Here is a 24,282-nt window from a genome sequence, read left to right on the forward strand (position 1 = left end):
CGCAACAAGAGAAGCCACCGCAATGAGAGAGTAGATCCCGCTCACAACTAGAGAAAGCTCGTGCGCAGCAATGAAGACGCAGCACAGCCAAAAATAAATAAATAAATAAATAAATTTATTAAAAAAGAGAGAAGGGAATGATAATGGAAATACTACATATAAAAACTAGTGAGATATAAAGTTGCTAATGGAAGATAAATGTATAGCTTTAGTTTTACATATTAGAAAAGACAGAAAATCAATTAGCTAAGTATCCATCTCAAGATATTAGTAGAAGAATAGCAAACTAAACCCAAAGAGAGTAAAAGGAAGGAAATAATAAAAGTAAGAGTGGACATGAATGAAAAAGAAAACAAACTGACAACACAGAGGATTGACAAATCCAAAAGTTGGTTCTTTGAAAAGACAAAAACATTGATAAACACCTTAAAGGGCTAATAAAAAAAATAGAAGGTACCAATAACCAATATCAGAATTTAAAAAGGAGTATCACTATAGGAAGTACAAGCATTATAAAAGATCATAAGAAGATATTATAAAAAAGTTTATGTCAATAAATTTAATATTTAGATAAAATGGACAAATTGCTAGAAAAATACAACTTACCAAAAAGGGGCCGAAAGAAATAGGAAATCTGAAAACTATTAAATTAAATACATACTTTAAAATATTCCTGGCCCATATGGCTTCAGAGACAAATTTTAGCAAACATTTAAGGGATAAATAAATGCCAACTTTATACAAACTCTTAAAAAATTTTTAAATAGGGAGTAATTTTCAACCCACTTTTTGAGACCAGAGTAACTTTGTTACAAGAATTGAACAAGGATATTATAAAAAAGGAAAATTATAGGTTAATATCTCTTTTGAGCATAGACACAAAAATCTTGAGGAGCATATTTTCAAATAGAATCCAGAAATATATAAAAATGATAATACATTATGACTAAGTGGGATTTATGTCATACATGCAAGGTTGGTTTGATAGTCCAAAATCAACTAATATAATTCACTGAATTAGCATAATAATGAAGAAAAACAATATGAGTATCTCAATAGATGCATAAAAGGCCTTTGACAAATTAAAAACCCATTCATGATAAACTAGCAAACTAGGCATAGAATGGGACATCATCTTTAAAACATCCCACTCTGTGAAATACTGACTCTAGCCCTGATGTCTATGTACTCTCTCTCTTCTTATACTCATCAGTGCAATGAGGGAAGAACAATAAGTAAACAGCATAAGATTGGAACAGAAGAAGTAAAACTTTTTATATTAGCAGATGATATGTTTGTCTGTAGAACATCCAAAAGAATGTACAAACAATTTGACTTATTAAGTGAATTTAGTAAGGTTGCTGGATACAAGGTGAACATACCAAAAAAAAAAAAAAAAATTGTGATGATAGTGACAAACAAAAAGAGAAATTTAAAAAATACCATTTATAATAGTTAAAAATATCAAATACCTTAAAACAAATCTAATAAAATTTGTGAAAGACCTTCCCAGTGAAAACTACAAAACTTTGCTGAGTGAAATTAAAGAACTAAAGAAAGGGAGAGAGATTCCATATTCATGTACTGGAAGAATCAATTATCATTAAAACAGAAATTCTTCCTAAATTAATCTACATGCCTAATATATTCCTATTCAAAATCTCAATGTGTTTTGGGGGTGTGTGAAAATTGGCAAGCTGATTTAAAAATTTATATGGAAATACAAAGGACTAGAAGGACCAAGACAAATTTGAAAAAAAAATTGCAGTACTGTCACTATCAGATCTCAAGAGTTACTATAAAGCTACAGTAATTAGGAACAGTATGGCATTGGACAAACAGACCAATGGAATAGAGTAGGAAGTCCAGAAATAGACTGACATCTATATGATCACTTTATGGCAAAGTTGGGAGAAGTAATAGTCTTTTCAACAAATGGTGCTGGAATAATTAGAAATCTGTATAGAAAAATAATTTACCCCTTACTTCATGTCAGTCAAAATGGATCATATACTTAAGAGTATAGGACAAAACAATGAAACTTCCCAATAAAACACAGGAAATATCGTCATGATCTTGGGATAGCCAGAGATTTCATAAAGTGAAGACAAAAGTAATAATCATTAAAAAAAATTGATAAATTGGGCCTCATTAAAATTACAAACTTCTGTTCTTCAAAAATACACCATTAGAAAGTAAACAGACAAGCCACAGACTGAATGAAGATATTTGCAATACATATATTTGACAGAGGACTCATATCTAGAATATATATAAACTCCTATGAATTATTAATAAAAAGACAATTCAGTTAATAAAATAAGTAAAAGATCTGAACAAACGTTTCACAGAAAGGTTATTCAATTAGCCAATAAACACATGAAAAGGCGATGAACACCGCTGCTCGCAAAGGAAATGCAAATTAAAATTAAACTGAGATACCACCTCACAACCACCAGAAAGACTAAAATTAAAGACTCACAGTATCATGCGTCAGCGAGAATGTGGAGCAACCCAGACTCACAGACGTTCTTGGTGGGAGTGTAAATTGGCTCAGCCACTTTGGAAAACTGCTTCTTGGTATCCAGTAAGACTAAAGATAAACGTATGACCCAGCACTCCCACTACTAGATAGATAGTGAGGACACTGAGCGCTTATGCCCATCAAAAAACATGAACAAGAATGTTCATACAACTCTTTCCACACTATCCAAAACCTGAAAACAACTCACCATCAACAGGAGAATGGATAAATACATTGGTATATTATTGGTATATTGTATAGTCACACAATGGATAACACTTAGAACAAAAAAAGAAAAACTTCTCTTGCATGTAAAAGCCTGGATGAATCACAAAGGCATTACAGTGAAAAGAAGAAGCCAGACACACAGTAACACATACTGTATAATACCACTTTTATGACGTTCAAGAACTGACAAAACTAATCTATAGTGATAGAAGTTTGGCAGTTATCTGTTAAAGCCAGATATTCTAACATACTATAACTGAGCCATTCCACACCTAGGTATACATCCAACAGAATTTGTGCACGTGTGTGCCAAAAAGACACACACAAAAATGTTCAGAACAGCATGACTTGTAATACCCTCAAACTGAAATCAACCCAAATCTCCACCAGTTGAAAAAGAAATAAATATGTTTTGGCACAGTTATACAGTCCAGCTGCATAGACTATTATACATCAATGAAAATGAATAAATGATTGCTATGTACAACAAAATAAATCAATTTTAAAACATAACAATAAACAAAATAAGTTAGACACAAAAGAATGCACACTGTGTGATTCCATTTATATATAGGTCAGAAACAAGCAAAAGTAAACTATAGTGTTTAGCAGAGTGCTTGGGTGGTTAAAAAGTATTTTTAAAAAGCAAGTAAATGGTTACTGTAAAAGCAGGAGAGGGGTCAACCTGGGGGAGGGCTGGCAATGACTAAAAGAAGGCACAAGAGAGGCTTCTGGGTGCTAGAGGAATTCTGCTTCTTCATCTGGTGGTGGCCACATAAGTGTACACTCTGACAACTCAGTGTGCTGTGTATTTTTGTTAGGTGTAGTTCTCTGTATGTAATATTTCGTGAAATGTTTACAAGAAGAATGTACTGTAGACATCTTTCCATGCCAATAAATAGAGAGAAAATCTTTACAAAGAAAAAAATTAAGAAGCGATCACTCTTGAAATCCATGAAATCTTGAACACATAATGTACTTTGCACTTCTAGCTTCTGTGGGGTTGCTAGCGGTGCAAGTCCATCTCCCTTTGAAATCTAAGGGTCTCGTGTTTTGAGAAAATCCAAAGTGAATCTGGCTTTGGCAAACCAAGATCCAATCTATAATTACGCTCCAAGAAGGCAGGGAGGGAGCGGGCCCACAGTTTGATCCAGCGCTTTATTTCTGTGGCCTGGTACACAGTTGGGACTCAAATATATATAAGTTGCAAGAATGAATGGAGTAAAATGGAAGAGCTAATCTGCTGTGGGTAAAGTAAAAAAGGTCACCTTCACCCTGAGCAGGGCAGCATCTTTTGAGTACTTAGGATGCTGGACTCTGAGTGGGAGGAATGCAGCCCAAGGCAATCCCCTTTGCAGGCTCTTAGAAGCTGTAACATCAAATACATGCTTTCAAAGTCTCCTTTCTTTGCTTGGGGTGCCCCTCTATTAACTGCAAGACTTTGGAAGAATTTCCTTAGTAGGCACAGCCTGGTATCAGCTGTGCTCTGAGGCCACACAGTCTGGTCCATGCTTTGGGTGCAGTGAATACAGCCCAGAGAGTCCATTACCAGGTGATAAGACATGCGCAGTAGAGAGGCCCAGGACAGTGATATGGATTGAGAATGACACCCAGCAAGCAAACACATTTGTGTGACATGTTAGCCCTCCCTGGGGCACCCCAGAAAGAGTTGAGGAAGGAAACCAACCAAAGCTGAGTCTTCCTGCTTCCCAAGCTGGGGAGGGGGAGGGGGAGGGGGAGTATCATTATTTGAGTATTAAAGGACACGATGACCTCGGAAGGCTGGGGCTCTTGGGGATGTCTGGGTGTCACAGGTGGCACAAGGTAAGAAGGGAGAGAAAATTCCACACTCACAAAATGCATTCAGGAGAGTGTATCTGTGCAGCGCCTGGCGTTTTATTTTTAAGGCCTCACTTTGCATAAATTGGCAGAGGCAGAGAAGGACCTGAATTAGGAATCCTTATTTTAAGAAAAGAGGCTGCACCCAATGCTTCTCACTCCCTAATTCCCCTAGAGTAACAAAAACTCCCTACCGCAGTAGCTCGCTTTTCTTTGCACTGGGACTGGCAACAAGGGAGGAGGGAGGGCCAGCAGCTGCAGACGCTGCCCCCTGCTGTCCTGCTCGCCTCCCCAGCCTCCCTCCAGCGCACCCTCCAGAGCCCACCCTGCGTCCTGGGTGCTGGGTGGTCCGTGGAAAGCAGGGAGATGTTTGAGGAGGGGCTGCTGCAGGCCTAGACCAGGAGGCTGGTCCTGTGAATGCCTCTGGGCGAGGGGTCTGTGGATCGTTTCTTCTCTAGCGGGTGGCAGAGAGCAGGAGAGGGCAGGAAGGAGAGAAAACACGGGAGAGGGAGCCAGAGAAAAAGCAGAGCAGGAGGGAGGGCAGTGGAGAGAGATGAGGGAAGCAGAGCCAGGAGGGAGGTGTGAGGGGGGCAGCAGAGACAGGCCAAGGTCAGAGAGGGGACGGGGAGAAGCAAAGCACTTCTGAGGAGAGGAGGAAGACGGAGACGCATGCACAGCAGCAGTCAGAGAGAAGGAGATCGTGGAGGGAAGGGACAAGGATGCAAGGAGAGGGCAGGTAAGCAGAGAGCAGGAGGAAGCAGGCGGGAAGGACAGTCCTTCCCAGGTGCCGGGCTGGGCTCCGGAGGGCTGAGCAGCTTGTGCAGGGTGCAGACCCTTTGCCTGAAAACCAACCAAACCGAGGCCTCGATTATTTTTGAAACCTGATATCCATCTGAGCACTGTCTGCAACAAACTGGGTCAGCCTTAGTAGGAGGGGAGGTAGGGTAGGGGCCGAAGTCTTCCATTATCCGACTGGCGGGTGCTGGGTGTGGTGGGAGGCGGTGGGAGGCGCGCGGGACCCTGGCTTTCACGTCAGTCCCCCTGGGAGAGGCCACCTCCTGAATTCAACATCCAACAGGGCAGTCTTAGCAACACGCAGCATAGCATCACTGCCCAGAGCCAGTGCAGCACCCCAAGGGTGCAGTGCCCCAAATCCCGCTTCCACAATGCACCTGCTCAGGTGAAGACAGAGTCAGAAGAAAGGCCAAAAGCCAGAGGGCAGGAGAGCAGTATGAAAGTCGGCCATACCAGCCAGAGGCTAGCAGAGGGCAGGCGAACCGGGGAGGGGAAAGGACGGACACAGGGCTGGCCTACCCCCAGTCCACCTCTGCTTTACCTGCCACGCAATCAGGTCCTTGAGGCAGCTCAGCTTGTCCTGGTCCTCAGGGTGGTCCCTGGCGTACTCTTCAGTGAAGAAGGCCTAGCAGGACAAACAGACGTTGGGGGTTTCCTGGTCCTTTGCTGTGGACCCCACGACCCACCTCTCTGGCACCGGGAGAGGGTTCCACTTGACAGGGGCAGCAATGAGGCCTTTCCTACGTGGATGGGCAACAGTCAGGGACGTGTAGGGACTGACGTTTCCTCCTCCCGGGGCTCAGATCGGTATCCACTGGGAAAGGGTCACGGACCCCAGGGAAATTGTTCTTGAAGAGGGGTCTCTGGACCTGCAGCAGCAGCATCACCTGGGAACTTGCCAGAGATGCAAATTCTCAGGCCCTACCCGGACATGCTGAATCAGAACCTCTGGGGTCGGAGGTGGGGTGGAGGCAGCTGTGTGTGAAGAAGCCCTGCCGGGGATTCTGCTGCACAGTCAAGGCACCGTCCCAGGCGAGAAAACTCAGTAAGGAAGTTCACCTGGTGGGCTTCCCAGCTCACCTCCCTCATCGTGTGTGACGTTGGCAGCCCCAGCTCCTTCTCGGCTCCTGTTCTCAGTGTGTGCACATATATACAAACATATCACCCCTCAAGGCTGAACAAAGGATTACCAATGGACGACTCCACGGGGTGTCCAAGGGTAGCTGGAAGGACTAACTGGAACTACTGTCCATGAGTTATACTATTGTGCCGTATTCCTAGGGTTTTTTTGGTTTTTTTGGTTTTTTTGCGGTACGCGGGCCTCTCACTGTTGTGGCCACTCCCGTTGCAGAGCACAGGCTCCGGACGCGCAGGCTCAGCGGCCATGGCTCACGGGCCCAGCCGCTCCGCGGCATGTGGGATCCTCCCAGACCAGGGCACGAACCCGCGTCCCCTGCATCGGCAGGCGGACTCCCAACCACCGCACCACCAGGGAAGCCCCGTGTATTCCTAGTTTTACATCAATGGATGACATAGAAAAGATAATAAAGAGTCCATCGTGAGATTTATGAGAATGAAGAGTCCATTTTTCCCTCAGCGTCCCATTAACGTATGGCCCAGGTGAAAGCCAAATAAGGACTTTCTATTCTATTTCAGCTCTCGGAAAAGTTATGTCTCCTTATTGAGTAATTATTTTCCCCCAGTGGAAAATGTGACTCAATAACTGATGGCTTTTCCCTTTTTGCCACAGACACCAGGAGCCTCAGAAATGAAATCTGTGGCTGAAATGTGTGGGGATTTCTGGAGGGTCCTTGTGACCTGAATATCTAGATTATAACTCTCACTTGAGAGTCGATCTCCCATCCCTTCTGTATTTTCACAGATTCCATGTTTCATTCCTTCCCATTTCTGGAGGTCATTTCCATCATCTATAGAAGAGATGGCTTTACACAAGTAGCATGTACTTTGATTTGTGGCACTTGACTTTTATGGTCTGGCTCGTGGACATCCCAGAGCCTCCTCTTGACAGAGGTATCTCGATGTGCCCAGTGGGATAAGGGACCTCTATGACCCCTGACAGAGCACGGCATTGAGGGTGGGAAGGAGATGAGAGTGAGGCTATAGAAACTCTGGAAGGTGTATGAGGTCCAAACAAGCTGAAGTGCCCTTTTGAGGGACAAACAGCCACAGTAAGAGGCGTGGCACACAGCTGTGTCTGCTCTGGGCCCTCCTGCTGCTGCTCTGTCCCCACCAGGGCCTGGAGAGGGGAGCCCTCACCGTCTCATACTTGGCGAACCCTCCCATGACAGCAGGGTCCACGATTCCGTTCAGGAGCATGGAGAGTGGGTTGATCGGGAGGCTCTCGTCACTCTGGTACTGGTTTATCATCATCAGGATCTTCTCGTTGGCCACGGACATGGTTTCGATGGCGTTCTCCAGAGGGCTAATTGTGGTCTGTTGAAAACGAGATCACCAAGAAAGGGCCTCAGCAGGTCGCTTTAAAAACAGATAAAATTATTGGTATTGCGTTCATTTGGGGTTGGAATTCAAATGAGACAATGCTCCCCAAGGGGCTGTAGCAGGCTCTTGTGGTAATTACTGAGCCCTGGGGGTTGTTGGCTGTCTGGGGAGAGACAGGCTGAATTTGTGCTTAGCAAGAGAGGGATCTCCCTGGGGAGATGAAGGCAGGAAGTGTCAGGCACTCGCTGGGGTTTCAGAGGCTGGGTGTGCTCCAGGGAGGGTTTTTCTTCTTATTACCTGGTGAAGGATGCTCCAATTCAACCCATCTGGTATTGGTTCTGCACCTACTATGTGTGAGCACTTAGCTGGAGGGATGAGAGCAGCTGACGATGTGATCACCTGGCCTGGCTCACAGTAGGTCCCAAGACTTGTTATATGAGGGGTCACTGATCCAAGGTAGATTCGGTTTAGTTGGGAAGATAAACTAACCACATCTTCAACACCTCTTAGAAAGCAAGATAAACACAGGGCCATCAGGTGCTAACTGGCATAACAGTGGTTCCCAAGAGCATGGGATCGAGAGTAAAACACTAAGCAAGAAGTCTGCAAACTTTTTCTGTACAAGGGCCAGATGTTGTGTTGTTGTTTGTGGCAACAACTCTGTTATTGTAGGAAGAAATCAGTTACAGGCAATATGTAAATCAATGAGCATGGTGGTTCCAATAAAACTATTTACAAATTAGGCGCAGGTGGGCTCTGGCTCATAGGCCATAGTTTCCTGACACCTGAACTAAACTAAGCAAATAAAAATGAGTGCAAATCTCAGCCATTTTTTCTGTGTGATCTTGGGCAAGTTTCCTAAACTTTCTGAGCCTCAGTTGACTTACTGGTAAAATGAGGATAAGAAAACCTACTTCAAAAAGTAACTGGTAGTTATTGTTATTAACTCTTGTAGGTGTCAGGACAGGGACTAGCCGCTGTCCTGAGAAGGGAAGCCTCCCTGGCAGGGTGGGTGGGGCTGGAGGGAAGGGTGAAGTAATCCGGGAAAACTTCATGGAGGGAACCCTAAGTGTTACCATCTGTTCAGTGGTGGTGCTACAGGGCCTGCTTCAGTGGGGACATAGCAAAGATTAGTTGAGATAATATGACACTTGACTTAGCAAAGATTAGTTGAGATAATATGACACTTGACTTACAGCAGAGTTCTTTAAAAAGTGCACCTGCTAGTTATTTTTAACTGCTGAGTATATGTGAAGGGGAGAACCAGCCTCTACAGCCATGCTCTTGGTCATCTTCTTAAACCATTTCCTTAAATCCCTGTGAAATCTTAGCCTCCTCGCCCCCCTTCCTTGTTTCTGGACATTTTTGAAAATGGCTGTCTCTGCAGTGAGAAGGCCCTGGGAGTAGGCCCTCTCCTCTCTCTCTCTCTCTGTGATACAAGACACAGTGATACACAATGTCATCCTCTTTCCGTATCACACACACACACACACACACACACACACAGAGCTGGGAGGGAAGGCTGCTCGGCCTGGTAGAGGTGGCAGCCCATGTTCCACAAGCTGCAACTCATGGTGCAGTTTCTGTCAAGCACACAGACCAACCCTGCAGGGGCTTCTCCAAGCTGAGGTCTAGACTGAGTTCTAAAGGAAAATCTATCACAACCACTTGGACTGAGCCCAGTACCACACCTGGATTTCAATAATAGCCTGTCTGAGAGACTCATGCTTTACGGTGAGTTATTAAAAATGGAAAGTCCTGTTGATTGGCTTTCTTTCTCATTTCTGAAGCTACTTTTGTATCCCTACATCTTTAACCTCGTTACAGACAACAGGACGGAGAATGAGAACGAACACTCCTTTGGATTCTCACCTCTGGACCTTTGTGTAGATAAGTACGTCACTCTCAGGGCAGAGCGATAGGGGTTACATATTTGGTGGAAGACCTGGAGGTCTGGAGCTGGTAACAGTTATAAAAGCACTGATCACGGTAAAAGAGATGGCGCCATTTGTGGACTGCCTCCTCTGGGCCAGCCCATGCTGGGTGTGTCCCACACGTGCTCTCATTCAATTCCCCCAACAACAGGTAAGTCCTTCACCTAAGGGTAGATGGGGCAGCGCTGGGGAGAGAGCGCCAGTGTCCGAATTCCAAAGGCGAGCTTCTCTCCCACATACAGACCACACTCTGCTACCAAACTTGCCATGCACTGGTAGTTAGGACTTGGTCAAGCCCTCAAATCTCTGGTCTCTTTCCTAAGCTGAGCCTCATTTTCCTTACCGGCAGCACAGGTGTATAGCCCTTGCCCAGCTTGCTGTGCAGGGAAAATGAATTATCCTGGAAAATACAGTCAGCCCTCCATACCCTTGGGTTTTGCATCCTTGGATTTAACCAACCTCAAATTCAACCAACCACTGATACAGAGGCCCAACTGTATTCACTGTACTTACGCCCTTTTATGTAAGGGACTTAAACAACTGCAGATTTTGGTATCCGAGGAGGCTCCTAGAACCAACACCCTCAGATGCTGAGGAATAACTGTACTTTGGAAACAATTTTAAAGGCACTCGGGAAAGTGGTGATAATCCCTTGCAATCGAGTGGTGTTTCATATTCCTCAAAGGCGTCTCCCACATTATCACCTTCATAAATCCTCTTAGGAAACCTCTGAACTGCGTAAGATAGACATTATTATTACAACCTACTTCTACCACTGATCACTTTGGCAGTTCAAGTCCCATCTTTGAGCTTCAGTTTTCTCATATGCAAAATAATTTAAATGGACAAGGACTAGGAATGGGGTTGCACATTGGAGGTGTGTAGGCCAAACTGGGCCTGGGTCTGTCATTTAGCCAGCACATAAGTTCTAATTTTTTAAAAAACTAATTCAGCTGGAAGGAGTATGCCACAGCTTCTACCACTCCCCGTTGTCTTAATGGGACGAGTTAACATATTTACAGTTATCCTCCTGGGCTCTGAAGGTATTGGAATTTGTAGCTCTTGGATTAAATGACCTTCAGAGTGTCTTTCAGCTCTGAAATTCCATAGTTTTTTCATGTCTATTTTACAGATGATGAAAACTAAGGCCAGAGGTACACTGTGTTTGTCCAACATCATACAGCTTGTTAATAACCAAGTTGAATTTGGTTCTCTGACCCCCAGCTCAGGACTTCTTGTAAAGATTACATATTCTCAGGGTCAAGAAAAAGGAAAGGACCCTCAATAAGCAGAACTTACACTTGAATCCCATCAGAAAACACCTCTCTGTACAAACAGTACTGTAGTCATGACAATTCATAAAAGAAACAACCAAGAACAAGATACAAATTCTATACCACAAAAACAAATGCTTGGAGAGGAATTCACTCAGCACCCATGAAACTTCTGTGTCTGAGACATCCTGAAATTCTTGGTAACTCCAATGAGGGAGGCTATCAGAGATAAAGTCACTCTGGTCAACTTTTTGGAGGTTTTCCCAATCCCTTCTATCAGAGGGTATCAGGATAAAAGAAGTGAAACAAAAATGTTGACTATTTCTTTCCTAATTTCAGAATCCTGAGTTCATAAAACAAGGTAAGCACTTCATATATTATGGGCTTCTGCATATTAACTGAGTGATTGGTTGAGGGATTTACTTAATAACTATTATTTTTTTAATATAAATTTATTTATTTATTTTTGGCTGCGTTGGGTCTTCGTTGCTGTGAGTGGGCTTTCTCTAGTTGTGGCGAGTGGGGGCTACCCTTTGTTGCAGTGCGTGGGCTTCTCATTGCAGTGGCTTCTCTTGTTGCGGAGCACAGTCTCTAGGCACGCGGGCTTCAGTAGTTGTGGCACACAGGCTCAGTAGTTGTGGCTCGTGGGCTCTAGGGCACAGCCTCAGTAGTTGTGGCGCACCGGCTTAGCTGTACCATGGCATGTGGGATCTTCCTGGACCAGGGATCGAACCCGTGTCCCCTGCACTGGCAGGCAGATTCTCAACCACTGCACCATCAGGGAAGTCCCTTAATAACTATTCTTGAACACCAATTATGTGTCTAGGACTATTCCTTGCACTCAGAGATATGGCAGGGAACAAAATGGACAAAAATCTGTCTTCCTGGAGCTCACAGTCTAGTGGAGCTTATATTATAATGTTATTATATTTAAAATTCTAGATATTAAAAATAAACACACAGGCAAATTATGTAGTCTATTAGGAGGCAAGATACCATGGCGGGAGATGGAGCGTTCAGAGAGTGCAGGCGGGAATTCCTTCAGTTTGCCTACAGTCCCGTGGGGACAGCTAAGGTGGAAAGGCACCTTATTGAGCACCACCAGAGGAAAGGGCACAGCCAGGGCCAATGGGTAGAGACTACGGCTTAGTAGAAAGTTTCTGATTTCTCACCTCAAAAATGGGATTCATAATATGATGTACTTCACACGGTTTTGTGGGATTAAACAGGATAATGTTACAAAGTCCTTGACACAGCACCTGGGACACTTATCCAAGCTTATCATGCACCGATGTGTCCCATGAATAAAGGGCATGAGTAGTTTATTCCTCTCCAGGGCACTAATTATTGGGGTGGGCTGGGGACATGTTAAGGAAAGAGGAGAGAGTGGGTCCATCCAGGTGCCTGGTATGAGAGGTTATAGTCAAACCTCACCTCTTTTACTAACCTTGAGCAACCCACTAACTCACTCGGCTTCCTCATCTGTAAAACGGAAAAATAATAATATCTACCTCACAGCATTGTTGAGGGGTTTAAATGAGGTCATGCATATGAACCGTCTGGCACATGCTCAGTAATGTCTGTTGATGTCATCATCGTTATTATATGTCCCCTAAGGTCTACGCCATGACTGTGAAAAGGAGACTGGAGGACCACCTGGCTGCTGGGGGCCCTTAAAGGGCTGAAGGGGGATGGTCTCAATGTTGATCATACAGTAGCTTGAAAACATCAGTCAGACAGTGTCCCTCCTCTGCTTGTGACTCAAATTCACCCAGTGGAAAAGCCCAGGTCCTTATGGTGCCTACAAGGTCCTATATGACCTGCTATCAGACTACTGCTCCTCCCCCCTCACTTGTTCTGATTCAGACATAAGCCTGTTCTGTCCCAGGGCCCTTGCACTTGCTATTTCCTCTGCTACAATGTCCTTCTCTTCGGGATCTGCAAGGACCACGTCCTCACTTCCTCCAGGCCTCTGATCAAAAGCCATTTAGCAGGAAGGCTTTCCATGACCATCCTACTTAAAAGACCCACGACTCCTTCATCACCTTTCTCTTTTATTTTTCTCCATAGTGGTTATCTCCACCTGACATAGTATATATTTTCTGAGGCTTTTTAGTGCGTCTTTGCCACTAGAATGTAAGCTTCATTGCAGAATCTCTAGGTGCTTGACATGTGTTAGGTACTCATTAAATATTTGTTGAATGAATAAGTGAATAAGACATCCTGAATAGGTCCCTGCTTCTCAGATGTCACCGGATTGTCCTTTGCATCCTGAGGGCTGCAAGATCCCCAGCTGTTTGAGGACACGGAGACCCTGAAGTGTGCTGAGAAGCAAAATACATGCTATCTGCACCATGGAGTTCAAATACTTGCATTCTAGCCAGAGCTTTGCCTCTGTGTAATTTCCTTTCTCTGAGCTTCAGTTTATCCAAGTATAAGATGGATTCATAGTGAGATTCTGCAGAGGGGTCCCCAAAGGGCTGTTGGGAGGGGAGGATATGAGAGGGTGGTTGTGTCGATTGAATTCCAGGCCCTCTTCCTCCCCCTGCGCCCAACCACAGAAGCTCCCCATTCATCAGCTTTATTACCGGATTTATGGTACCTTTCATTTGCAGGGAAAAACGTTATCTGATGCTTAAAAAAAACAAATTCAAAGCAGGTAAACTGGATGCTGCCTTAGGTCCCTTCCTGCACCAGAGTTCCTGGACTCCTACAGTGGCTTTGAACAAAAGCATTTCCCTTTTTCCAGTCTCAGAAGCCTCCTGAGCCCCACAGACTCACCTGGGACATGTGAGTCACCTCAAACCAGCGCAGGATGCCCGGAAGCTTGTACGCGGTCACAAAGGAGGTCCTCTCGATCCACATCGACTATCCCGTGGGCAGGGGTGACAAGGGCAGGAAAGCAACACACATGAAACCTGACCATCAGAGTTTGGTGGGAACCCAGCCAGGCCCCCAGGCCTCCTATCCACCCGGAATCAGAATAAAAATGACAAGACTCAGAAATACGCTCCCACCTTACCCTGAAGAATTCTTTCCCAAGGTGAAGTTTAAGTTTTCCCTGGATTTAGGTCCAGTAAGTTTTAACCTGGGTCTCTGAATAGCAGAAGTTTGAATGCATATTGAATATTGAATGCATCCACCTGCATTTTCTGGGGGGAGGTCTACGGTGTTCATCAGACTCTTCAAGGGGCAGTGACTCCCCCAGTGCAAAGAATCACAGTCCAAGGGAAAGAGCTGAGAGAGACTTGGAGCTGTCTCCTCGTGCCAGCCTCGGCCCTCAGGAATAGAAGACAGGTAGGTCCTGGCTGGGAAACACACAGTGGCACTGGGGACTGTGAACTCCCTGTGGTTGAAAGGTGCATCTCACGCCAGGCCTGGGTCATATATTGAGAGTGGAGAGGCTCAATCAAGAAATGAGAAAACAAACCCAACGGAAGAGCCTGGAGAATGGGTGTTATCGTACCAATGGAAGTTAGTGTTCTTTCCTTTGGCTTTGGATCAGATGCCCTCCCAATTCTGATTCTGGCAGGTGCAGGCTCTGGTTGGTAAAGGAGGCCCTGGGCAATGATCAAGGCTGCCAAAGGGTAGGGGAGGGGAGATACTTACGGCAAACTCATTCTCAGGGTCAACGGTCCCCCTGCGCACTGGCCGGGAGTAGTGGAACTTCTGCACGTAGTTGGACTTATAAAAGCTGCAAGACAGGAAGAGGCTGAGGCTCCTGATGGCAAAACCTGACCTGACCCTGTACTGTCCAGGGAGGCCCACTACAGTAAACTCCAGGTCTGGAAGAGTCCTCGCTGCAACATTTAAATCCAGGCTTTCCTTGTAAGATGATTTAGAAGCTAGTCGGTCTTATGCCCTCATGAGAACACAGCACCCCTTAGGGTACCCCCAAAGTTGGAATTCTATCATTAATGCACATAGTGGTGCCTGGGTTAGTGTTTCTTGTGATCTCAATGAAGGGTCTGGATACATCTAAGGTCCTAGGCTAATGTCTCAGGGGTATCTTCCAAGGATCTCTTTAGGTGTCCCAGCCATCCCCCAAATCACTCTCCCTTGAACCTCTAGGGCGGTTCTAACATCAGGACCAGCAGAGCATGTTGCTAGCTGTATGGTGGTCATCCCCTGCCCGAGGGTGCCTGACCGAGAGGTGACGGGAGGCTGAGCTCCAAGCTGAGCCTGAGTATCTGCTCAGCCGCCTGCACTGGCGTGAGGCTGCTTCTCCCCGCAGGAACAGGCCTTTCCTCTCACAAAGGAGCTCCTGCTTCCAACGGGTCTTCCCAGAGGAGAGGCCTTTTCCTAAGCCACTCAAGGCGCTAAACTGGGTGCCTGGGCCTGAGTGGGGTGAGCCAGACAGCTTGGAGGGGGCAGCGTGGTGCCCCGCAGATCCCACAGATGCTCTGCTTTGTTGCCTCATCCCTGACCTTGCGATCTGGTATTAAACAGATCACACCTGCCTTCATGCTGCTTCCTCTAATGTCCCCTATTTTATTTTATTTTATTTTATTTTTTGGCTGTGCCTCACAACTTGTGGGATTTTTGGTTGTGCCTCACAACTTGTGGGTTCCCCAACCAGGGATTAAACCCGGGCCCTCAGCAGTGAAAGCGCTGAGTCCTAACCACTGGACAGCCAGGGAATTCCTCTAATGTCCCCTTTTTACATCGTAACCTGAACACAACCATTGTCAATGCACGACCTTAACAAACGCCTAAAAGACGTCCCTCTGGAGAAAGTGCTCGGCCTGAGCACCGCCCCTCTGTCTCCCGCCTGCCTGTCGCCTGTCTGCCCATGCTCTCTGGCTGTGGATTTCTGGAGCCACTCTGGGATCAACCTGATCAACCGGCTCTCCACGTCCACTTCAGCGAAGCCCAGCGCTGCTTCCTGAGGACTCGCTCTGCCACAAGGCGAGTCGCTCCCCCCGGCCATCTCTGGTGTCAGCCTTTTCAGGGGCAGAGCCCAGAGGGGTCATGGGAGAGGCGATGCTTCTCCCAAGAGAAAAAGGGAGGACAGGCTGGCTAAGATAGGGAAGGAACTAGAAGACACCACGGCCTGTCCTGCCACCAGCTCGGCTTGGCAGCCCCATGGGATGCTCCTCCCCAACTCTCCCTCCCCTGAGCTGTGGGGCTTACTTCATAATCTGGTCAGGCACCGGCTTATTCTTGAACCTTGGGTGTTCATCCAAGACGGGCTGGACAGTGAAACACTGGATGTCTGTGATTCCTGCAGTTAAGAGCTCACAACGACTGCAGGTCCCAGGTGAGACCTCCCAGGACAGTCCTTCTGGGCCCAAGTTTTTAGTGAGTGACCAACCTCAGGGTGCTGGCTGCCAACTAGGTCCTAGTGACCAGTTAGCAGTCACCGTGGTCCTTATCAGAGCTACCCGTCACTTGCAACCCATGCCAGGGCTCAGCCTCTGCTAAGTTGGTTAGTAGTCCTTAATTCTCATTATCATTGCTATATTACTATCATTAGCAAGAATAAGGCCTCATGCATTTATAGCTGTCCATCAACTGCAGCGCTCATCTCCCCACGGTCTCCTTTCATCTCTCCGGTTTTGCTGAGCAGCGTCGTTAACGTAAATCATACTTTCCAGAGACAAGGACATCAAGGTTAAAGAAGCTGGACAACCTGTTGAAGGTCACACAGCTTGTGAGCACAGAGCAAGGGCCTGTATTGGGGTCTTTTAACCCTGAGCTCAGGGTTCTTTGATTCTAGACTTCTATTCAGTGCAGCCCTCTGACCAGCAGCATCACCATCACTTGAGAGCTTGTTAGAACTGGTGAATCTCAGGTCCCACCTCAGACCCACTGAATCAGAGTCTGTATTTTATAAGATACTCAGGTGATTCATATGCATGCTCCAGTTTGAGAAGCACTGATTTATAGAGAAGGCAAATACATTCATTTTGTACTCCAAATCTGAAAGTTTGAGAGTAACTGTCTGGGGCAGGAATGTAAGGCCATGTCCAGGCTCAGTGGGAAAGAGTTCCATGATCGATTAGTGATGCCTGCCATGGGCACAGGATACAGAAGAGGCACCATGTGTGCCAGATCTTTGTCATGCCTATTCTAGACCTTTATTCATTGTAAATCAATAATATGGCAAGCCAAATAAACAAGGTCAGTAGTCACTGGTCCCATCCCTGGACCTTACTTCCCTTTCCCTACCTTCCATGGCTTCTTTACCCATGTCTCTTCTTCAGGTATCCAAGTGCTCTCATCCCTCTCTTCTACCTGATGACCACCATAACTCCAAACACTCTTCCCCTGAGCCTGACACTTCTACCAACTAAGGAAACACAGACTCCTCTTGTTGGAATTCAAAAATGCCAATATTTGAATATGGAGTCTTCAGATATTCTAATATGATTCCAACTCATTTCCCACCGTTATCTCTGAGTATCCAACAGACTATACTGTTCCCTTTGTTTGGACTATTTCCCCATAGCTCCATGAACATTCAATCTATCCTCATCCAGGTGTCCTTTTCCTTCCTGACCCTCCAAAGCAACGTATCTGTACTTAGGACTCTTATCTCTCCAGCTCCCTCTCTTCTCCCTTCTGTTGCTTCCCCACCAGACTGTGAGCTTTCTGATGCAGAGGCTAGGGCTCTTTCACACATAAGAAATGGCCAAAATATAATTCCAAGTTAAATTTAATTCCCCTCCCCCAATAAGTTCACTTCATACTAATGTCTTGGGGCTTTAACTGTTTTATCTTTTAAGAGTATTCCTACATTAAATGAGAGTGCCTCAGAGAGAGACAGAGAGACACAGACAGACAGACACACACACACACACACACACACAGAGAGGAGAGGGCAAGAGCAAGCAATACTTAACACAAATGAATAAACCTCACTGGAAGGATTTCCATAATCAGGAAAACTACCTTCCTTCTCAAGTCAAATAGCAAACAGCCTTCTCTGGGAGGGAAATCACCCTGGATTAAGTCTAGAGCAGGACTGGCAAACTATGGCCCTCGGGTCAAATCCTGCTCACTGCCTGTTCTTGTATGGCTCACAGCTAAGAATACTTTTTATATTTTAAAATATTTGAAAAAAAGAGTATTATGTGACGTGTGAAAATATATTAAATTCAAATGTTGGTGTTCATAAATATAGTTTTATCGGGGCACAGTCATACCCGTCCATTTATGTACTACCTACGGCTGCTCTCCCACCACAGCAGAGTTGAGTAATTGTGCCAGAGACATATGGCCCACAGAGACTAAAATATGTCCTATCTGGTCCTTTACAGAGAAGTCTGCCAACCCCTGTTTTAAAGTAGGTTCTAAACCATGTCTACTGATCTTAGCAATTGGACTTGGCCCAAGAGAAGAATCCAAACCTGTCCTGGAGAAGCCAGTGACATCAGAGCCCTCCGATCACATCCCGCAGGATGCATGGCTTGACTCTCTCACCATGTGTTGAATGTATGCATGGAACCATGTTGAATCTATACATGGAACTGTAGCCCCAAGGTCTAGGCAGAGGAGAGGGCGGGGGACAGGAGACACCCAAAGCAAAGAGACCTTTGCTTTCAAATGTCTTCCACTACTTGGATACCTAAGTGAGAAGACTGAGATCTGTCCCCTTTTCAAACTGCTTGTCAACTTTGCAACACGTAAAGGCAAGAGAACAGAGCCTTAAGAGCTTAGATTTTGGCAAAAATCCGACCCGAGTTCAAATCCTAGTTCCATCAATTCCTGGGACCTGGTGTAAGCTGCTTACATTTTCTTGAGCCTCAGTTTTCTTATTTGCAAAATGCAGAGTAATACTACCCAACTCACAAGATTACTATGAGGATAAAGATGAAACAAGGCATGAAAATGCCTGGTACGCTATCATGTTACAATGGTTGATAAAGAACATTCTGTTCATTCATCTTAAACAAAACAAGGGCATTACAGAAAGAATGCAGACTTTGAGACAGATCTTGGGGTTCAAATCTCAACTCCGTCATTAACTAGCTTGGTAACCCTAGGCAAACCACCTTACCTCTCTGCTCTGTATGCTCCTTCTCTATGAAATAGGGAAAATCAATACCCACCTAAGAGGGTGGTATGGGGATTAGAAAAATTAGTTACAGGACACTCAGTCTCATGTGTGGCATGAAGAGGGTATTTAGCAGATGTCAGCCCTCCCGCTTTCCCTTTTCTACCTGGTTCCTGGAGTGCATCAAGTCTGTGTATAATGACGTGGCCCAGTCACACGGGCTCTCCCCTCCCACCACGAGTTAAAAGGTCACAGGGTTATTCAACACCAGGATATCCACTTAGAAGGGCCTTAGTACTAATCCCATGTCTCGCCTATAACCAAACTCCCATTTGTAACCAGCCAGGCCCACCACCGGTTGCATTTCCTCCTGCAAACAACCATAGTAGAGCAGGCCTGAAAGGCAGGAGAGCACAAGGAAAAGGTTACAGATGCATATTTATCACCCGAGGGGAGAATATTTGGATTAAGGTTCCGCAGTCTTAGCAGACCGGCCATGCGATCTGTCAGCCCCGTTTTAAAGGATGTAACTTAATTTGTGCTACAGGGTGCAACACAGGAGCCAGGCTAGGTTAACGTACCCCCTCCCCCATCGCTCAGCTGTTTGCCTTATCCTTGGGTCTGTACCCTCTGTGACCCCGAGCCCTGACCCAGCCCAGCGTCAGACCCGCCTTAGGAACATTATGCTTTGCTGCAATGGAGCCCATTTCCAGCAGGCTCTACCCAACCTCACTAGCACCGTCTCCTGTCACCTTGGCCTTCTGTGTGCTCCAGAGAGCTGGCTCCCTCGGTGCCTCCCTCCCTCCTTCCTTTCTCTATCTATCTCCTCTTTCTTTTTCCTTCTCTCTTGTTTTCTTTCTCTTTCTGTTAACCAGCAAGTATTTTCTGAGAGTTGGCTTTGGGGATTACTGCAGTGAGCAAGGCAGCGCAGGTCTCTGCCCTCCCAGAGCTTCTGTTCTAGTTCTATCTTTGAAAGCACAACAGATAACGACAGATTGAGATCAATTCTCTAAAGCAAACAAACAGGGTTTGAGATAACAGAGTCCAGAAGCCTTCTGATAAAGTGACCAGGGAGGGCCTCTTGTGGAAGGTGACACTGAGTTAGGATCTGATGGGTGACAAAGGAGCTGGGGGAAAGGCATTCCAAGCAGAGGGAAGAGAAAATGCACAGGCCCAGAGGCGGGAACAAGCTGGGTGTGTTTAAGGAACAGAGACAAGATCTGTGTGGCCAGAGAGAAAGGGAAGGAAGAGTCGGGGGCGATGACATGGGAGACACAGGAAGGGGTCAGATGATGGACAGACAGCCTTGCAGGCCTTGGTCAGTTTTGATTTTATTATAAGGGCAATGGGGCACCATTTCAGTTCTTGGAACCTTTGCTTTTGTGGATGATGGTTCTTCCCTCTGTCTGGGACATTCTTCCCACCTCCCACTAACCTCTGGCTCATTACTCACCTTCAACATCGCCTTCCTCAAGGAAGCGTTCCCTGCCCTCCCAGTCACGGCAAGCTTTTAGCATTGATCACATTTTTCTAAATGCATATTTAACAATGCAATTAGCTGTTGAACGTCTTTTACTTGCTAGACTGAAAGCTCCCTGGAGGTAGAACCGCTTTGTGAGTGTAGTCTCCAATGCCTTGCACAAGGCTTGGCGGAGTCAGGGCTGGTAGTACTCATCACAAGAATGAAGGAATGAGTAAGTGAGTGAATTTATCAATGAATGCAACATTTAGAGTCCTGAGATGGGTTCTTTTTGGATCCCACACTGGACACTAATATTGGCACCACTGCAATGATTCTGGCAGCAGTTCTGAGCTTTAAGACGGGGCTCTGTGGACTGAAGTCCCGGCAGGGCTGCTGCCCATGCCTGGCCCTTGGCTGGGGCATTCTTTAAGGATACACTGGCCTGGGGCATTCTTCACATCATCCCCGGGGGCAGAGGTTGTGTTCATCTTCTCTGCGTTGGGGAACTGGCTCATCAGCTGCATCTGGAAATCTTCTCTTCGCTCATACTCCTTCCCTCGGTAGATGAACACTTTGTTCTGCAGAGAAAGGACACCCATCAGAGATCCCAGGGCCCAGGCTTGGAGGAGATGGTTCAAGCAAAGCTGGGAGGCTTGTCATGAGCACAGGGCGGTGGTGACCTTCTATAGATCTCTCCACTCTCTGTTTCTCCCCAAGGGAAAGAAAGGAAGAGCTCAAGTCACTGACCTTCTAGCTAGACGCACCACTTCTTTAAAAAGATGGGTTCTAAAGGGAGAGGAGATCATGCATGCTGAGAACTTTTTCTTCAAACAATCTTATGTGCAGCTTCCAGAGTAATTCCTCAGTCAGCTTTCACTGTGTCACACCCACTCTCCCATTTACATGACCATCAAGTTTCCCTCCTGCCTTTAATGGACCATGTGGGCTGGACCTGTGGGCTGGAAGGGACCAGCATTCAGGTCCTTCATCACTTGGATCCATGGAAACACACTCTTTATTGTTCCTTGACCATGTTAGCTTCTTTTAGACTGGTAGTTTTCAAACAGGGGGTGACTTTGCCTCCTAAGGGATGCTGGCAATGCCTGGAAACAGTTTTTGGTTGTCACAGCTCCAGAGAGGGCCACTACTGGAACCCAGTGGGTAGAGGCCCACGATGCTGCTAAACATCCTTCAATGCACAGGACAGGCCCTCACAGCTGAGAGTTAGCTGGTCTAAAATGTCCAGAGAGCTGAAGGCGAGAAACCCTGTTTTAGACCATATCTGTGCCACTCTGCTGCCTCCAATGGCCCCTAAATTCTTCTGTCCAAACCCATGTCTGCCACTGACCTTTATATATCAGTGTTTCCAAACCTGGCCCCTCATCACAAAAGCCTAGGAGCCTTCTAGAAGTTCAGATTCTCGGGCCTCACTCCAGACCTGCTGAAATGGAGTCTGTGGGAGTGGGACCCAGGAACATGAACTTTTAACAAGTTCCCCAGGGGTGTGTGATGCAGGATCAGGTGTGGGAAGTCATCTCTATTCCACACAGGAAAACTTCACTAGCTCCCCCCTCTGCAGCTCTCTCCGGAGGGCCACCCTGACTGCCACACCGATTGGTAATGGTGAGTGGTTTATCTCCTTGATGAGACTCAGTCAGGTGAGGTCAGGTTTCTTTTGTATCTCCCAGACCTCAGGATTGAACCACAGACTCAAAGACCAGAAGGGAAGCCTTCAGCTGACCTAACGCAACTCTCTCCATGATGAATCAATAATCCAGGAAAACAGCAGTTCAGACACTGTGCTCCAGGGATCCCTAAGGGTCCCCGAGACCCCGTCAGGGCCTCACAAGATTAAAACTCTTTTCATCATAACAGCCATTTTCCTTTTTCACTCTCATTCTCTCATGAGTATACATTTAAGGCTGCATGATGTGTGGTATCACAACAGATTGAATGCAGAAGCAGATATAAGAATCTAAGCTGCCTTCTCTTAATCTAGATATTTAAGAGATTTGCAAAAATATGAAACAATCTCACTCTTTGCACTAATTTTTTATTGGAAAATATAACCATTTTCATAAAGATCTAATTTATGTTAACATACGATGGGTTTATTCTTCTTATTTTTAAATAAATTGATACAGTTTATCCTCCGTGTCTTCAGGTTCTTAATCCATGGATTCAACCGTGTATCAAAAATATTTGAAAAAAAAGTCCAGAAAGTTCCAAAAGGCAAAACTTGAACTTGCTGCACTCCAGCAACTATTTACATAGCATTTACATTGTATTTAGTATTGTAAGTAGTCTAGAGGTGATTTAAAGCACTTAGGAGGTTATATGCAAATACTACACTATTTTATACAAGGGACTTGAGTACTGGATTTTGGTACCTGCAGAGGGTCCTGAAACCAATTCCTGGTGGATGCCAAGGGACAACTGCATTTAAAAATCTTCTTAGCTTTAATTTTGAGTATCGTCAATGTAGACAGATAAAGTCTACAAATACGGAAGTTCTTCAGGGGCCTTGACCATTTTTCAGAGAGAAAATGGCCCTGAGACCAAAAGGTCTGAGAACCAGTGCTCTGCAGGGCCTGCTGGGTAGCAGAGCTCCCCCAGCCTCTCTGAGCACCTCATTCCCAGTACGGGGTGCTCACTACCTCACAAGGCAGCTCTGGTTGCTGTGTATGTAGAGAAACACGGGGGGTGGGTGGCTGAGGCGCTGATGATGGAGGGGGATTGGGGAGTGTGTGAAGGTGGGGACAGCGTTCAGACAGAGAAGGGCACAGGTTCTGAGCACAAGCAGAGCCTCAAAGCACAGAGGGAGAGCCGGGATGCCAAGGCCGCGGGTCCCTGGCCTGTGTCTGCATCACCCACAGACTTACCCGGAGAAAGGAGGGGAAACCCTGGCCGTAGTATCCCACAGCAAAGTAGTCTGGCTTGGGTCTGAGGATTTTCATGATGTTTTCGTAGAATTTTGCCTGCTGGACCTGAAAGAAGAAAACTCATAGCTTGTGACAACACAGATGTGTATTAAAGGCATATTCAACTCCAAGAGGCCACAGTTAAGATGGGATCATTCCACCAGAACCAATGTGCTGAGTGCACACGTTTGCAGAGTCATGGAACTGTCTGTAATCATAACAGTAAAAGCTGTAACCAGATACCCTGTTAATCACTCTACCTGCACCAGCACATTTACTTGCATTGCCCTCATGACAATCCCATGGAATGGTATCTCTGTTTTGCAGATAAAGAAATGGTATCTCACAGCGCAGCCAGGAAGTACGGAACTGAATCCAGCCAGCTGTTCAGAGCCCCCAGCAGCATCGTCACTCCACTCTCACCGGAAGTGTGTTTGTGACGGCCTATGGATGGATAAGTGTTTCCGGATATAGATGTCTTCCTGTGTATGCACACCTAACATATTTCATCAATTCCAAGAGGTGTGTATTTTTCATATTTTAACGTCTTTGAAAATAGTTTGTGTTTTACTTTACACCTAATGGCATCTCCCAATTGCTATTAACTGGAGAGAAATCATGATGGGGCATGTAAAATAGAATGGTGCATCTTAAACTGGACACAACATGGAAGATAAATGTGTGAGGCCCTGGACATGAAGCCTGTGCGATGTGGGCTTGGTGCATGGATGTGCATGCCCATCAGCGTGTGCATGAATGTATACTGGGTACGTGTGTGTGCATGGATGTGTGCTCTGTGTGTGCCTGTGCACTGCACACGTTTAGAAGGCGTGCGTGCCTCCACAC

General features: G+C 45.9%; 1 protein-coding gene across 1 annotated transcript in view; it reads right to left on the bottom strand.

The window, feature by feature from the left end:
• DOCK2 (dedicator of cytokinesis 2) overlaps positions 1–24,282 on the bottom strand; it is a 412,654-nt gene that overhangs the window by 9,080 nt on the left and 379,292 nt on the right. The window contains exons 40-46 of the mRNA XM_060094549.1: positions 23,398–23,502; positions 20,952–21,093; positions 16,188–16,269; positions 14,664–14,748; positions 13,836–13,922; positions 7,664–7,840; positions 5,928–6,011 (exon numbers count right to left, since the gene is read on the bottom strand). Of these exons, the coding sequence (XP_059950532.1) occupies positions 5,928–6,011; positions 7,664–7,840; positions 13,836–13,922; positions 14,664–14,748; positions 16,188–16,269; positions 20,952–21,093; positions 23,398–23,502 (762 nt within the window). The remainder of the gene's footprint in view (positions 1–5,927; positions 6,012–7,663; positions 7,841–13,835; positions 13,923–14,663; positions 14,749–16,187; positions 16,270–20,951; positions 21,094–23,397; positions 23,503–24,282) is intronic.

This window comes from Mesoplodon densirostris, chromosome 3 (genome assembly GCF_025265405.1).
Source record: "Mesoplodon densirostris isolate mMesDen1 chromosome 3, mMesDen1 primary haplotype, whole genome shotgun sequence".
Lineage (NCBI taxonomy): Eukaryota > Metazoa > Chordata > Mammalia > Artiodactyla > Ziphiidae > Mesoplodon > Mesoplodon densirostris.